The sequence below is a fragment of the Urocitellus parryii genome, chromosome 4 (genome assembly GCF_045843805.1).
Source record: "Urocitellus parryii isolate mUroPar1 chromosome 4, mUroPar1.hap1, whole genome shotgun sequence".
Classification (NCBI taxonomy): Eukaryota; Metazoa; Chordata; class Mammalia; order Rodentia; family Sciuridae; genus Urocitellus; species Urocitellus parryii.
Window position 1 is genome coordinate 104,607,348 of NC_135534.1, and position 15,203 is coordinate 104,622,550.

The window sequence follows — 15,203 nt, forward strand, 5'->3', positions numbered from 1 at the left end:
GGGTGGGGGATTTGACTTGTACGGTCAAATTCTTTGTGCCCTGGCTTCATGGAGAAGAAGAAAATAGTTTCATTTGTACAAAAAGAGTTCTATGTACAAGCGTTCATGACTTGGGGGGGCTTCTTTTTGTTGTCGGTTGTTTTTTGTCTGTCGGTTTAATATAAATAATGCAGGAAACAGCCAAGTTGGTGAGTGAGGGCTGGAGACGCAGAGGTTGGAGCATGGGGTGCTCTGCTGGCGGCGCCCCTACACCAGGGTGTAGGACTTGGAATAGGCCCCAGCCCCCTGCTTCTGTGACCGCCCTACCCCTGAGGTGCTCATCTCGAGGAGTGAGTCCCTGGAGCCCCCCATTTTGGTGTGTGGGCCCCCGGCCCGCGGAGGCTCGGTGCTGGGGGCCGGCGGGGCAGCGCTGGAGGCAGTGGGGGGCTCGGCAGGGGTGGTTCCAGGCGCTGGGGGGGCCGTGCCAGCTGGGGGGGCTGGCATGGCCAGAGTCCTCTGAGGTAAGGTGGCTGTGGTGGCAGCAGCAGGGGCCCCTGGGTGTGGGAGGCCCAAGGGCTTGCTGGCAGGGTCCAGGGTCAGGTGGCGAGCCTGCGTGTGATAGGTTCGAGCCAGGTTCCTGATGGAGGCCTCTCGGGGTGGGACCACAGGGCAAGGCTCACGCCCGTCAGCCTTTCGAAAGAAGGCCTCCGACTTGGCATACAAGGGCAGGTTGCAGTAGTCACCTGGAATCAGAGACAGAGGATGTGAGAGATGGGGTTCTTGGGGGACATGCTCATTCAAGCCCTGTCCCACCCCACCACGTGTGTAACCTCTCCAAGGCTCAGCTTCCTTATCTGTGAAATGGGGATGACCATCATTCCCTACAGGGTTACTCTGAAGAGTGAAGGAGATTCAGTACATGAACTGCTTCAAAACAGAGGCTGGCACATAGAGTAATGGCTCAATAAATTAATGTGCCCTGCCCGGTCATCACTGTAGGCTGGTCAGCTCCCAGTGAGGAGGACTCGTGGAGGAAAGGGATGTCACTCCTTGTCATTTCCCCCGTGAGCCTGACTCTGTCCTCTAAGGGAGTAAGACCTCCCCTCTTTCCCAAGGCAGGCTTCCAGATGTTTGAAGTCAGTGACGTGTCCCCACCCCTCTCCTGGTTCCTTCTTCTCTTGGTGGAATGTTCCTAATTTCTAAAACAACGTGCTCCCAGGACCTCTGCACGGGTCACGGTGCCCTGTGAGCACCTGCCTGTGAATGTGCTCTATCAATTGCTGGCTGTGCCCGGCCCTTTCCTTATGCTGTCTGGATTGGTTAATGGCGGCCTGAATTTTGCAAGTGAGGAAATTGCAATTCTAAGGGACTAAATACTCTACCGACATTTGCCCAGCCCAGAAGGAGTGGGGAATCTTTCAGGGCCACAAGTCTCCTAAGTCCTTGCACTTTTCCTGACTCTAGGCTCTTTTCTAGATGAACCTTGGCACAGCCAGGGTCAGGCAGACTCTACATTGCACATGGTGACGTCCGTGTCTGCTGCTGGACCACCCCTGGGAGTCTATACCCCACACACCATGTGGTCTGACCACTTGTGCTACACTGCCAGGCTCACTCTTTTGGATCTGGATTAACTTCAAACATTGAGACCGGACGCCACTGGGCAGCTGACCCCATAAAGGGTCTCTTTCCATATCAGTGAAGCTTTGATTCAGGGAATGATTAATGCTTAAAGAGACCCTCTATGTATCAGTCATGTACATAATTTCTAATGGCCATTATGACAAGGCAAAGTACATACTACCATTTGCATTTTTTTTAAATGAGAAAATTAGGGCCAGAGGTTAAATGACTTGCCCAAGGTCACAGAGATCTTAAGAGATTGTGCCAGGATGTGGGCTCTCAGCTTCCTGCTCCCAGGGTCTTGCTCTCTCCACAACCCTGCAATGCCAAGGAGCCATATTGGGCTAGCAGGATCCAGGTGACAGTGGGACAAGCGCTAACCAGGGTTCATGGTGCACACAGCAGGGGAGGTGATCTGAGCACTCACTCTTGTTGGCCCGGTGAGGGATGGGCACAGCCACATTTTTGCCCCGGTCAGCATCCTGGGGCTTGGGTGGGGAGGCGGTAAAGCGGCAGATGCCAGGCTCTGAGGGTGTGCTCATGGACGTCATGCTGTCTGCGTTCTCGTTAGTGCCTGTGGTCATCTGGTCAGAGGAGCTGTCGGAGATGAAGCACTCGGTGATCTCGAACTTGGCGTGCTGCAGCTGCTCCTCCAGCTTGGCGTGCTCGTAGGCCCGGGCCAGCTCCTCGTAGGTGGAGGAGGCACTCTCAGTGGACACCATGCTGTTCCGTCCTTTGTCTGGGGACAAGGGAAGTGTGCGGTGAAGAGGAGAGGAGCTGGTTAGGGAGAGAAGGGGTGAATGAAACCAGACGGGGCAACTTCCTTATCCTTAACCACGACAGGCACCTGAAAGCCAGGCCATGGAGACTGAGGGCCAAGCTAGGAGATTCTGCTCCTCTCCGTGAGGGTGGCAGAGGTGGCATAAGTGTAATCATTGGCTAATAAAGGCTGTAGGTGGACACAATACCCTTATTTTATTTTTATGTGGTGCTGAGGATTGAACCCATGCCTACCGCGTGCTAGGCGAGCGCTCTACCACTGAGCCCCAGCCCCGGCCCCTCATTCTTGAAAATCAGCAACTAGAACACTCAGCCTCTTCTCCAGCAAATATCCAGTGCACCATTTTCTCTAACAATATTTGGAGAGAGCAACATAAAATCCTTGACCCAATGTGTCTTTTTCCCAGCCACACAGGGAGTGAGTAGACAGCTGGGAGTGAAAGTGACTTGTGCTGCAGACCCCGCAAGCTGGTGGAATGGAGTTGGGAAGAACAGAAGGTGCAGACGAATGAGGGAGAACTGGAGGTCCATGGGCAGGGTGCAGGAAGGGCCAGAGGCATACCTGTGTCCTGGGACAGACTGGCGCTGTAGCTGTCACTCTCTGTGACAGTGACACCATGCTGGGAACCCACAGTGCGCCAGTCAGAGGTGAGGGTGCGGGCAGGTGTGGAGGCCTGGCACTTGGTCAAGGTCCACTGGCTGGAGTACCGGTTCCGGGTGCTGTGGGCTGACTTCACATTCTTCCTGGACACTGGATCTGCACAGAGGGAAGCAAGAGATAAGCAGTGTCCAGCTGAGGGCGCCTGGGCATGGGCAGCTGGCACTTAGTACAAAGGGCAGTGAGGAGCAAGGGCAGAGGCAGAAGCCATTACAGGAACTCCCTGGGAACACTGACCAGACCACCTTTCCTGACCCTATCTGGCTCTAGAAGAGAAGAGCAAGAGAAGAGTCAAGGCATCTGGGCAGCGGGCAACATCCTTCCCCCACCCCGTTTTTTCCTTCCACCTTGGAAAGAATGTGGTGCTCTCTCCTGCCGCCTCCTGCCTGTCCATTCCTTCCTGCCAGTCCTTGACACATTCCACCCTTGTGTCCAGAGTCACAGTGTTTGAGACAGAAGGCCCTTGAAGAGCAAGACTATCTGACCCTTGCTCCAAGTTTCTAGGTAAGGAATCTGAGGCCCCGAGAGAGGAGGTTAGTGAGGTGACATGCCCAAGATCACTGCTAGCAAGTCTGCAATCAAGGTCTCCAGACTCCAATTCCAGCACCCTTTCCGTTCTTCCATTTCATTTTCTTCTGCCTTTTTTTTTTAAAATTACCATTGCCCCTTGCTTTGCCCAAGAGCCCCTGTATGAGAAGAAGGCTCCCCCCGGGGGTACTGCATGCATACTGGTTCCTGGCCGGATGTCCGACATGTCGATGAGGGGTCCTGTGCTCTGGATGAGGGCTGGGTGGTGCAGCGAGACCCCCGTACAGAAGCTCTGTGGGTTGACAGCCTGGCTAAACTCAGCATCCGTCACGGGGATGGTGGCCTTATCGTCTCCTAGAGGAGGAAGGACAATCATGAGGAACTCTTCCCAAAATTTTCTCTGTCTTTTCCAAGGCTGGGTCCCCCAAATACGAGGAAACAAAGCCTCGAGAGGATGGACCGTGAGCTCCAGGGCTGCCGAGTTGTCGAAGGGGCCGCTGCTGCACCTCTGGGTGCTGTCATGAAGGCTGCTGGCTGTCCCCATGGTGGCTGGCCTGGAAAGCACACCTACAGTAGGACAGAAAGCTGTGGCACCTGTCACTTACCTAGCTGTTTGATGCCCTCCTTGTCCTCAATGAGCAGCTGGACCCTAGGGATGTCAATGTGTAGCCGTGGGCCCTGGGGCGGCCCTTTCACAGGGGTGTCAAAGCTTCGGTTGTTCTTGCTGTGGAAGAAGGAAAGGAGCCAAGAAAGATTGAGGGGAGGGTGCTTTGTAGGAAAGAGGGGTCTTAGAAGCCTATCTCTTTATAATTTGAGGTACTAGAGACTCATTTTTTCCAGACTGGGGTATTAAATGCTGGAAATATCCAATATTCAAAATATTGAACACCTGACATGGCATGGAAACTGCCCAGGCAGAACTGAGCGGGGTCCTAGAGATACACATTTACCAACCAACATGTGCAGAGGGAGGGTTCTGTGTCCCTTGCATGGGAAAAGGGGAGGGGAGGAGAGAGGAAGAGCTATATGATACCTACCTTATCAGCATTTCTGCCAAACTCTTTGCATCTGAAAGAGAGAGAGAGAGAGAGAGAGAGAGAGAGAGAGAGAGAGAGAGAGAGAGAGAGATATGTGAGAATGGGGTTTGAGTAGGATGACATTGGAAGAGGCATGGGGAATGAGGTGGGAGAATTCCCTAAAACAGGAATGATCTCCTAAGAAGCAGAGAGAGATAATTCAACCCCAAACATGCCAAGAGTTCCCAAGAGTTCCCAATTCCCAGTTCAGGATTTGACTCAGATCTGTTCCTTCTATCAGATATTTATCCATTAGGGAAGTCTTTCTTGAAGGACAGGAGTCAAAGTAAGTCCCCTATTGCTTTGTGAGCTAACTATAGTTAAACAAGACACTACGGCAGGCTAGAAACAGGCACCAGTGGAGGATCTATCCCCAGTTGTCTCCTGGGGAGAGGAGTGAGAGGAGGATGAAGTAGAGGTGACCAATGGGAATCCCTAGACGACTAAACTCTCATATAAACAAAGAGCCTTCACTTCTTCTAGGGCATCTGTCCCCAAAAAGTTCAAGCATGAATTTGGGAGTCCCTACTTTATCTCAGAGGGACTTTGAATACAACCTGGACTCTCAGGTTATGATATTGGAAGAGAGGCGAATCAGAGGGTTTACTTAATCTGTTAGATTCCTGACAACTGAAAATGATCTATCAGAGTGAATCCTGATAACATGAATGTATCCAACCTTCCAACCATCTATCCTCTATCCATCCATCCATCCATCCAACTATCCATACATTTACCGTCCACCTAGCCAAGCATTCATCCATCATCTACTTATTCACCCATCCATCTATCCATCCATTTACCCATTGATACAACTATCAGCCTATCCAACAATTTAATCACTCATCCAATCATTTACCTAACTATCTATGCATCCATCCAGCCATGCATTCAGCATACATACAACCATCCTTCCATTTACATACTCAGGCTTCTACCCAACTGTCTAAACCACCATCCAATCACCCATCCAATTATCCCATAATTCCAACTATTCTTTTATCCAACCATCCATCTATTCATTTACATTGCCATCCATCCATCCATCCATCCATCCATCCACCCATCCATTCTTCCTTCCTTCCTTCCACCCAATCTATTTAATCATTTATTCAAGGATCCTATGATCCATCCATCCAGCCATCTAACCACTCATCCTTCTAGTCATCTAGTCATCCATTCATCCATCCACCCAATTCCTGAACACTCTGGGAACATCAGTCATTTCCTCTTCTGTGCTACTGTTGTCCCCTGGTTTCTCACATGAGACTGAACTCTTTAAAGGCATGACCTGTCCCTTCTTCATTCATCTCTATATCCCAATATCTGGCAGTTATCAATGAGGCAGTGGACTCAATAAATGTTTCTCAAATGAGTAAGTGAACATTCATGACAAGCAATGAGTAGGTGCTAGACACAATATTAGGCCCTGATAAATTTGAGGTACTAGAGACTCATGTTTTCCAGACTGGAGTAATAAATGCTGGAAATACCCAATATTCAAAATATTGAACACCTGACATGTTATGGAAACTGCCCAGGCAGAACTGAGCGGGGTCCTAGAGATACACATTTACCAACCAACATGTAAATGTTTAAATATTTTAACAACTCCAATGACTTCACCAGTGTGTACCAATTTGTGCCCTGGTTGCTGCACTGCAGGCACAAAGTCCTGGGGTTATAGAGAATAAAGCAAAGAATAACTAAGGAGGCTTCAGAAGTTTTGAGTGTCAGTTCTTCCTTCAAGGAGACGCGGGCACTCTCTCTTGTCCAGATGGTGCTGTGAGCCACTGAAAGGTGGCCACTGTGGCCGAGCCAACACCCTCTCTGGAAAGCCCACAGGAAACTCCCCCACCTCGGAGCCGCTTCAGCCTCTTCTCCTTCCTCTTCTTGCGTACAATGAAGAGCAGGGCCACCCCCAGTGTGGCCAGGATGACTGGGCAGCCAATGGTGAACAGCTTCTTCACATCGTCCCCTTCACCTTGAGCGGACTTGATGGGTGGGATGGTGCCTGAATGGGAGTAAAGAAGAGAATCGGGCGTCCCTTATGAGCCAGGGGCTGTGCAGAGTCCCACGGATGGAAAAACCCTGTGACTTCTCTTGCTGTCCTTGATCTTGACCTCCACCTCTTGGCAGAGTTCCAATCCTCTCCTATGCTCCCCCCAATTCTGGTTCCATCAGGACAGCCCTGAGCAGCTGTGTAGTTTTTACACTGTCAGATATCAAGGGCTTCCTGGTACAGTTTTAGAATTATCCCGAAACCTCTCAGAGTTAGTTCCCTTCCCATTGGTATTTAGTGTTCAATCCTAGAGGGTGGATTGGTAGGCTGGGGGTGGGGGAAGATGTCAGGGCAGTGGGACCCTGGGTTTCTTGCCCGCATTCTCTCTCTGCCTGCCCCTTCCATGGGCAATATTCATGACATTTGGGGGCCTGTAGGGAGGCGATGATGAGCTCTACTGCCTATGTACCCCTCTGCCAAGCCCTGATCCTTGCTTCCTTTCCAAGCTTTGCTGAAGAATCATCGCCTTCATGAAGCCCATCTCCCACCATCACACTTTTTCTTTTCCTTTTTTTTTTTTTTTTTTTTTGGAGACAGGGTCTTTCTGTTGCTCAGGTTGACCCTGCACTCCTGGGCTCAAGAGATTCTCCCGTCTCAAGTCTCCCGAGTAGCTGGAACTACAGGTGCGCACCACTGGGCCTGACTTCCCATCTTCTTCCGATACTGCACTTATTCTGTTTCCCTGACACATGGGTAGAATTGTGGGACAGAGTTATGGGTAGATTTAGCTTGTAACAACGACCCCCTAAGATTCAGCCTTCTTTTACTGTGTATGTGTACATATGTGTGCAGGCATGTGAAGTATTCCTATGTGGTCGACACCAGTTAGGTCGTCACTGAAGATTCACATACTTGTCTCCATTTCCCAGACTTCCTTGCAGTTAGATTAGTAGCCAATGACTAGTTCTAACAACAAAATGTGAGTGGAAATGATGAGCACCATCTCCTGGCCAAGGCAGTTAAGAATTGAGAGTTCTTTTGTTTCTTTTTTGAGGCACCTTGAAGGTTCCATGTTCAAGATGGCATAGCTAAAAGGTTGTGGCCAACCAACCCTCACAGGCTTTAGGAGAGCAAGGGAAAAAATCTTGATTGGGTGAAGCCACCACACTTTTAGTGGTTGTTACCGCAGCAAGGCTCTCCCTTGCTGGCTAATATATCAATAAACACCAGTCTGCTCTCTCTCTGCCTGCTCCTTCACCTGCCAGCCCTTTTCTCTGACTGTATTCCTGCCTATTTTTCTACTTGTCCACCTCTGCCATTCTCCCAGCTCTCTTTGCTCAACCTTGGGGCTGCCCCCTCCGGCCCTTCCCGACTCACTGCCATCGTAGTCCAGGGTGGCAAACTGGGCTGTCTCGTTGCCGCAGCCAGCGCTGTTGCAAGCCCGCATGCGCAGCTCGTACCACGTGGCCTCCCGCAGTTCAGTCAGAAACACCTCTGTGGAGCTGTTGGCCCGGAGGCCCTGCCAGGCCCAGGTCCCTTTGGGCCGGTACTCCAGTACGATGGCCGTGATGGGGCAGCCCCCGTTGTTCCAGCCCTGCAGGTTAAGCCGAGCATGCGTGGAATTGATGTGGGTGAAGAGGTGTTGGTCTTTGCTGAAGGAGGGCTCTGAGGGGCCGGAGGGAGAGAGAGGTTAGAGAGCTGGAGAAGGGAGGGGGCGTTCATCCTGCCGGGGATAATTGCCCTGGGATGGTTGCGGCGGGATCAGTGTACGGAACAGGTGGGAATGGGGATACCCCAGGGAGCAAGAGGAGAGGGAGAGGAGGACAGAGAAGGGAAGGACCCAGAGAGGCCCCTCAGCAGTAAAGGATGAGTGATGGGGAGGAAGGAAGAGGACTGCCACCCTCTGTCACCCCCAATAGGGAAGTGAGACTCTTTTTTTCCTAGTGAAGATGATTTTGGCCTCAAGATGCTCTAGTGGTCGGAACGAGGCTGAGGTTCCACCCTTCAGTCCCCAGTGTTTGAAGGTTTGGAGGCTGGGTCCCTCCTTCCCCATGCCAGCCATCCTCCACCCCCCGTATCCTGGGCCCCTCCACTTGGCTCCGCTCCCCCACCCCAGGCCCTTCTCTCCATCCCCACGCTGGACTCCACCTCACCCCGCCCATGGGTCTTGGCCTCGATGATCTCGCTGATGCGCCCAGAGCCCACGCTGTTCTTGGCCGCCAGCTTCACCTTGTACCATGTGCCACACTTGAGGCTGTCCAGCTTAAAGGACCGCTCGCTGGAGCTGATGAACACGTCCTTCCACTCCTCGCTGTTGTCCACTGAGTACTGGAGCACGAAGCCTGCCGGGAGGGGTCTGGCTCAGGTGGGCGGGGCAGGGCAGCAGAGGCCCAGCCTGGACTCCCCAATGGGCACTGTAGGGGTGGGGCTCCAGGAGGTGGGGGCAGAGTGGGGCCTTTGGTCATTGGGAGGGGCATATGCAAATTAGACTCCAACCTGAGGGATCTTGGGTCCAGCCCCCGGGGTGCTTACTGCTCACTTTTCTTAGCTCTGATGTTAGGATCCCACAGGAAACCAAGTCGGGAGGCTTAAGAGGGAGCCTATTTATATCTTTGCTATTCCATGGTGTTGGGGGGGGCGGTTCCCTGGCCAGAAGTATCCCCATCACCTAGCAGCTGGTTGGAACTGTAAATTATCAGCCCCACTCCAGACCTATGGAATCAGAAACCGAATCTTTCTTTTTCTTTTTTTTTTTTTTTTAAAGAGAGAGTGAGAGAGGAGAGAGAGATAGAGAGAATTTTTTTTTAATATTTATTTTTTAGTTCTCGGCGGACACAACATCTTTGTTGGTATGTGGTGCTGAGGATCGAACCCGGGCCGCACGCATGCCAGGCGAGCGAGCTACCGCTTGAGCCACATCCCCAGCCCCCCGAATCTTTCTAAGATCCCTGGTTGTTCACGTGCCCATTCAAATTTCATGGATCCTGTAGGTTGATCTACTTGGACAGATTGGGAAAATAAGACCCAGAGAGGAAAACAGACCTCAGGTCCACCCAGTCTGGGAGTGCCAAGGGACTGTGAGGTTTCCCTGCACTTGAGTGCCTCCCTTGTGGTCTGAATGCCCCCAGATCATTTCCAGGGTGTTACAGGGACAAGTGGTCAGACTGAGTAAAGCCCTTCCCCTGCCCAGGGGCCCCAGGATTCCTCCCCCTCGTCCAGACCCCTTCTCACCTCGGATGGAGCTGCCCCCATTGTCACCTGGAATCCAGGTCAGAGTGATGGATGAAGCTGAGGTTTTGGAGACAGTGAGGCGGGGCTGGTCTGGGGGAACTGTGGGGGAAAGCCATCAGCCCTCAGCACAGAGATTGACCCCAGTGGTGGGTCGTGGGGGTCCCCATGGTAGGAAAGGGCTGGCTCTTCCAGGTTCTGGGTCCCTCCACTCTGTTCACTCCCTCTCCACCCCTCCTGCCTCCTTTCCATTCCCACCTGTGTTCCTCCAAAATCTGCCCTCTCCTACCTGAAGTTTGGCTTTTTCTGCCATCCACTAACCCTCTCTTCTAACATGGTGGAATTTCTATCCTTCTCCATCCTGTCCCCACCCAAGCCGCCTGCCTCTCAGGGCCTCACCTTGCACCAGAAGGTTGACGATGATGGTATCAAAGCCACCGGTGTTGGTGGCCGTGCAGGTGTAATAGCCGGAGTCCTCAGCCTTCACAGCACGTAGCAGCAGTGTGCCATTCGTGTGGATGAGCCGGTGCCCATCCATGGACACGGGGATGGCCGAGTCTTCACTGCCAGGGTGAGTGAGCAGAGGGGTTATGGCTAGCACCCCTCGTCCTGACCCCAGGTATGTGGGAGTGGAAGGAGGCTTGCTAGGGGCCTTGTACTCTTGGGGGTTTGCTCAGCATTTCCTGTGGGTATCCAGTAATCTTGGCCTCCTCAACCACATAGGCAAGGGAGGCCCTTGGCTCCAGACAGAGGGAGCCACAGAGGCCACCCAGGGAGCGCAGTGCCATGCACACTGCAGGGCCTCCACAGGGCCAGGAGGCAAGCAAATCATCTGGAAGCCAGGACACCCAGACTCTCCCTTCTCTGGGGTTACCCATCCCTTCAGGGGCCTGCCACTCACCTGTCCTTGGTCCACTTCACAGCAGGGGCTGGATCTCCCACTGAATTGCAAGGCAGCCGGACATCTCTCATCCAGGGTGTCGTCACGGTGCCCCCAAATGAGATGATCTTTGCTGGGGCTATAGGGAGGAGAGAGGATGAGGGCCACCCTATTTCTACCCTTTAATACTCCCCTGGGCCCTTTCTCGGGACTCCCTGGATTTGAAATTCAAGTCAAAGGAAATTTTGGCAACCCTTGGCTGCCCTGGTGGAGGTGGTTCTGATGGACGGACTGTGACAGGATGGGGCTATGAGCAGGCTGGAGGCCCAGGACAAGAACTGACGGGACCTGGGGGCTGACTGGTTTTGGAGGAGATGGGGGGAGGCGAGGACAAGTCCCAGGGCTCAGGCTGGGCTGACAAGGTGGAGACGGTGCCCTGGCAGTGACAAGGCACTGTGGAAGAGGGCCAGTGTGGTGAAGGGCAGCCAGAGTCCAGGGGAGTCTGCAGGTTCTGGAGCAGGAGACAGATGTCTGGACCAGAGGCTGATTTGGGAGTGATGGGCGGGGTGGGGCAACCCCCCTGGGGTCATGGACACCTAGGCACAGAGGAGAGAGCAAGGAACACCCTGAGGGGGCTGGGAGAACTGGGTGACACCACAGAAGGCACAGGCCAAAGAGCAGGATATGGGGGCGTTATCAGGCGCCACAGAGGTCACCAGGCCTGATTGGAGGGAACCAAGAGACCCCATGCCCCAGAGGGCCAGAGTGGCCGTGGACCAGGGGCCTCCTTGGCCGGGGGAAAGTGTGAAGTGGTTGGGACCAGGTGAGAGGTCGGGGTGCAGGGAGTGGAGGCTGGTCCCCCTGAGGGCAGTGCGGGATGGTGGCGGGTAGGAAAGGCCTGTGGAGCTGCTAAGAAGGAAGAGGGGGCTGCCTGGGGGCCAGAGGCAGTGGAGTAGGGCCTGCATTACCTTGGCTTTCCTGGGGCCAGAGAGATGCCTCAGAGGACAGGGGTTCATTCTCCAGAGACCTGGCTCCAGACTGGGTTCTGACACGAGCGGGGGCTGTGTGTGAGTGTGAGTTTGTTTATGAGGGCGAGTGTGTTTGAGGCGGGTAGGGGACCACAGTGCTGTCTTGCCTGCTTCCCTGGGGAGCTGTGAGGGGTGTGTGAATGTGTTCTTGGAAGTGCAGAGCCTGTAAGGATGCATTGCAGGGGGCAGGGGCCAGGCTTCTGCCAAGAGCTGGGTCCTTGGACCCCTACCTGTGGGCTAGTGCCAGCTGTCCCTGGAGGATCACAGGCTCTAGGCCCTTCCCTCCTGAAGGAGCTGAGTTCTAGAGAAGGGGTAGGAGGCACCCCTGGGAGGCCACATGGACTAGCACCCAGAAGGGTAGTCCAGCACTGTGTGGCTGTCTGGGCAGGCGGGTCACCTGTGTCTTAGACTCACAGTCACACAGGGGCATTACAGTGCCTGCTGGCCGGCAGGTGGGAGCCCTGGCCAGCCTCAGGACCTCAGCTGGATGCTTGCTGGCTCTGAGCCAATGGCAGGTAGGGCTGAAGCCTGCCTGAACCAGGGCAGCTGGGCCGAGGTACCACCCCATCCTTGTCCAGGCCCTGGGACCCCAGGGCTATGGGGCCAGGGAGTAAGTAGGGACTGGGGAGCAGACAGAGTAAGAGGAAGGGAGACCAGAGCCAAGCGGAGGACCTAGAGTCCTGGGCTCACTGGCCGACAGCTTTACCTACGTGGCAGCCTGACTTGGTCTTGGGCTCAGAAATGCCATTCCCCAGAAGCATGGGGGTGCATCTCCATGCCACACCCCTGCCCTGGGCAGGGATTCAGTGGGGCCCACCCCTAGAAGGCCTGACTTAGGCCTAGAACCTGAGCCGTGGTGGGAGCCCTCCGCCCGCGGTGTCCAGGCTGCAGCGTGGGCTCTACCCAGGCTCTCTGGGGAGCCTCGGCTGCTCTGTGGCAGCAACGCACCCTGCTGAGTCCCCTCTGGGGGAGCTGAGCATGGTGACAAAGGCTCAGTGTTGGATGAGGGTGAGGATGACTCCCCTTCTTTCTAGCAGGATTAAAATTCAACGGGAACATGCTGCACAGCTGGGAATGGGGCCCCGGCAGCCTGTTGTGTGGTTTTCCTGGAGTCAGGGGGCAGCAGAGACCCAGTCTTGGTGGAGGCAGGAGGGAGGCAAGTGGCCAGCTCCTTCCAGCCACAGGTAAGGCAGAGGGGAGACAGCCCCTAATTGGGGAGAACCGGAATTCTGGAAGGGAGCTTCTGGAAGCTTCTGCCCATCTGCCCCAGCCCCACGTTTCTCACCCTTGCCAGCAGGCTCGATGGTGACCTTCTCGCTGCTGTTTCCCCTGCCGGCGGAGGTGACAGCAGCCACCCACAGCAGGTACTGCTGCCCACGGTTCAGGTGGGCGATGCGGTAGAAGAGCTGCTCTGGGCTTGTCTCGTACTCACTGGGAGCCTGTGGGGCAGAGGTGAGGCAGTGCTAAGAGCAGAGCTCAGCCCGGGCCTCCAGCCTGCCATCTGCCTCAGTGCCCTGGAGGAGGGGATGGTGGCCAAAAGGGGCGGGGGCCAAGGCGGAATTCTGTCCAGCTTGCTCTTTCCCAGTTGTGGAGTGGCAGTGGATGGCTTTGGTGCCGTGGACGGGAGCTGGCAGGCCTGTCCTGTGGTGCTGCTGGGTCAGCCTCCGTTCCTGTCCCTGAGTGTCAGCTACGGCTTCAGGCCAGGGGAGGTGGGTGTTGAGGGTGAGATGGGGGTAGTCACAGGAGGAAGAATGGTGGACAGAGGGTCCCAGGAAAGCCCCGAGCAAGAGAGAGTCTCTGAGAAGAAGTGAAATAGTGCGTTTGCCTTATTAGGGTTGGAGAGGGCTCCCCCGGCTCAGTCAGCCCAGCCCTGCTGTCTAATTGCGCCCCTTGCTTCCTGGAGAAGGGGCGGGACAGGGAGCTATGGAGCTTTACTGGGCAGCACTTGATCAGCGATTATTAGTGGTATAGATCGCCATCTATATTTGTAGGTTACATAAATCTATAAATTTTTTTAACCAAATGACAGTTTTGACAAGTTGCCAACAAAACAATATCAGATCCCAGTGGTTTTACCAGTTGCTTTGATGAAAAGATTATGTTGCCTTGGAAACCAGAGGCTCAGATATTGAAATGAATTTGAGAAGGAGCTTTTGATAAGCGCTAGTTTGCAGACCTCCTGTCAGCCTCTTCCCTGCTACAGGCGGGATGGGGCTGACTTTCATTTTATTTTATTTTTTGGTCAGCCGCGGGGAAGGGAGAGGAGGACAGCACCAGGGCCCCTTTGAAATCAGGGCGGAAGTCCAAGGAGGGGGAGCCTCCCCCGGAACAGATGGGGGGGCCCTGAGGCCAGAGGGAGCTAGTCATTAGTTATCTCTGCAGTCATGGGACCTCGCACACACGCTCACACGCACATGGACATGTAGATGCCTGCACACACGTGCTGAGGACAGACTCAGACAGATGTGTGGTCACAGGGGGGCATTCTCCATGCCCCGAGCGAGGGATGAGGGGTCTAGTGACTTAAAACAGGAGAAAGCATCCTCTTGGGCCCTAGACCATCTGCAGGAAAATGTTAGGGAGAAGGTACAGGTGTTTTTCCCCACACAATGCTCCCTAGCACACCCCTCCTCCTGCCTCCCTCAAGAGACTCCAGCCTTTAATCCAAGACCTTGTGGAGACAGGTGCAGAGCCACCTGAGCCACAGTGGTTGGGAGGCCATTTTAAGCGACAGCACCCTTGGGTGCTGGTATATCCAGTGCACAGTTCCTGTCTGTGCTGAGGTCTGGGGTGGTGGCCTGGCTTCCTTCAGCACTTGTCTAGCTATTGACTGGACATATGACCCATCGTGCTGCCCACGCTCCCCAGGCTGTCCGTGTTCTTTTCTGCAAGCTAGGAAACAATACAGTACATCCCCTGCGTTGTAACTGTGAGGGACAATGAGGCAGAGGGTGTGCCAGGCCTCTGAGAACGGAGACGCATTCTCCTCTGGGTTTATTTTCAGTGAGGGTAGAGTGAGTGTATGTGCATGCGTGCATGTGTGGAGAAAAGCTGAGTACTTGCTTGTGTGTCAGTGTGTACTGAGTGTACCTTTCTGTCTACACAGGGAAGGAAAGTTTGGCTTCCCCTTGAAGATATTAGCATCCTTCCCAGATCCCAGGTGCCTTCCTTTTAATCTAGACTCTCTATGAATCTCTTGAAATCTCTCTCAAAAGCACTCAGTCATATCTCCAATTAAGTCCCAGTGGATCAAAGGTTTTTTTTTTTTTTTTAAAGACAAACTATGAAAGAAGAAACCATAGGCCAATATTTATCTGTCTTTCTAATCATTAAATAAAGGCAAAAATTATGAACAGAAATGAATAATAGATAAATTTAAATTCTGTAAAAAGAAATACTATGCTACATCAAAAGCAGAATC

The 15,203-nt window shown here is 53.7% G+C and overlaps 1 protein-coding gene across 1 annotated transcript in view; it reads right to left on the minus strand.

Annotated features, from left to right (window-relative positions):
- Positions 1-246: 246 nt before the first annotated feature.
- Positions 247-15,203, minus strand: part of Dscaml1 (DS cell adhesion molecule like 1) — a 318,732-nt gene continuing 303,775 nt past the window's right edge. Inside the window, exons 21-33 of the mRNA XM_026396351.2 lie at positions 13,068-13,221; positions 10,776-10,893; positions 10,274-10,437; positions 9,878-9,976; positions 8,800-8,988; positions 8,024-8,311; positions 6,503-6,658; positions 4,606-4,636; positions 4,174-4,292; positions 3,770-3,922; positions 2,945-3,139; positions 2,030-2,341; positions 247-722 (exon numbers count right to left, since the gene is read on the minus strand). Of these exons, the coding sequence (XP_026252136.2) occupies positions 247-722; positions 2,030-2,341; positions 2,945-3,139; positions 3,770-3,922; positions 4,174-4,292; positions 4,606-4,636; positions 6,503-6,658; positions 8,024-8,311; positions 8,800-8,988; positions 9,878-9,976; positions 10,274-10,437; positions 10,776-10,893; positions 13,068-13,221 (2,454 nt within the window). The remainder of the gene's footprint in view (positions 723-2,029; positions 2,342-2,944; positions 3,140-3,769; positions 3,923-4,173; positions 4,293-4,605; positions 4,637-6,502; positions 6,659-8,023; positions 8,312-8,799; positions 8,989-9,877; positions 9,977-10,273; positions 10,438-10,775; positions 10,894-13,067; positions 13,222-15,203) is intronic.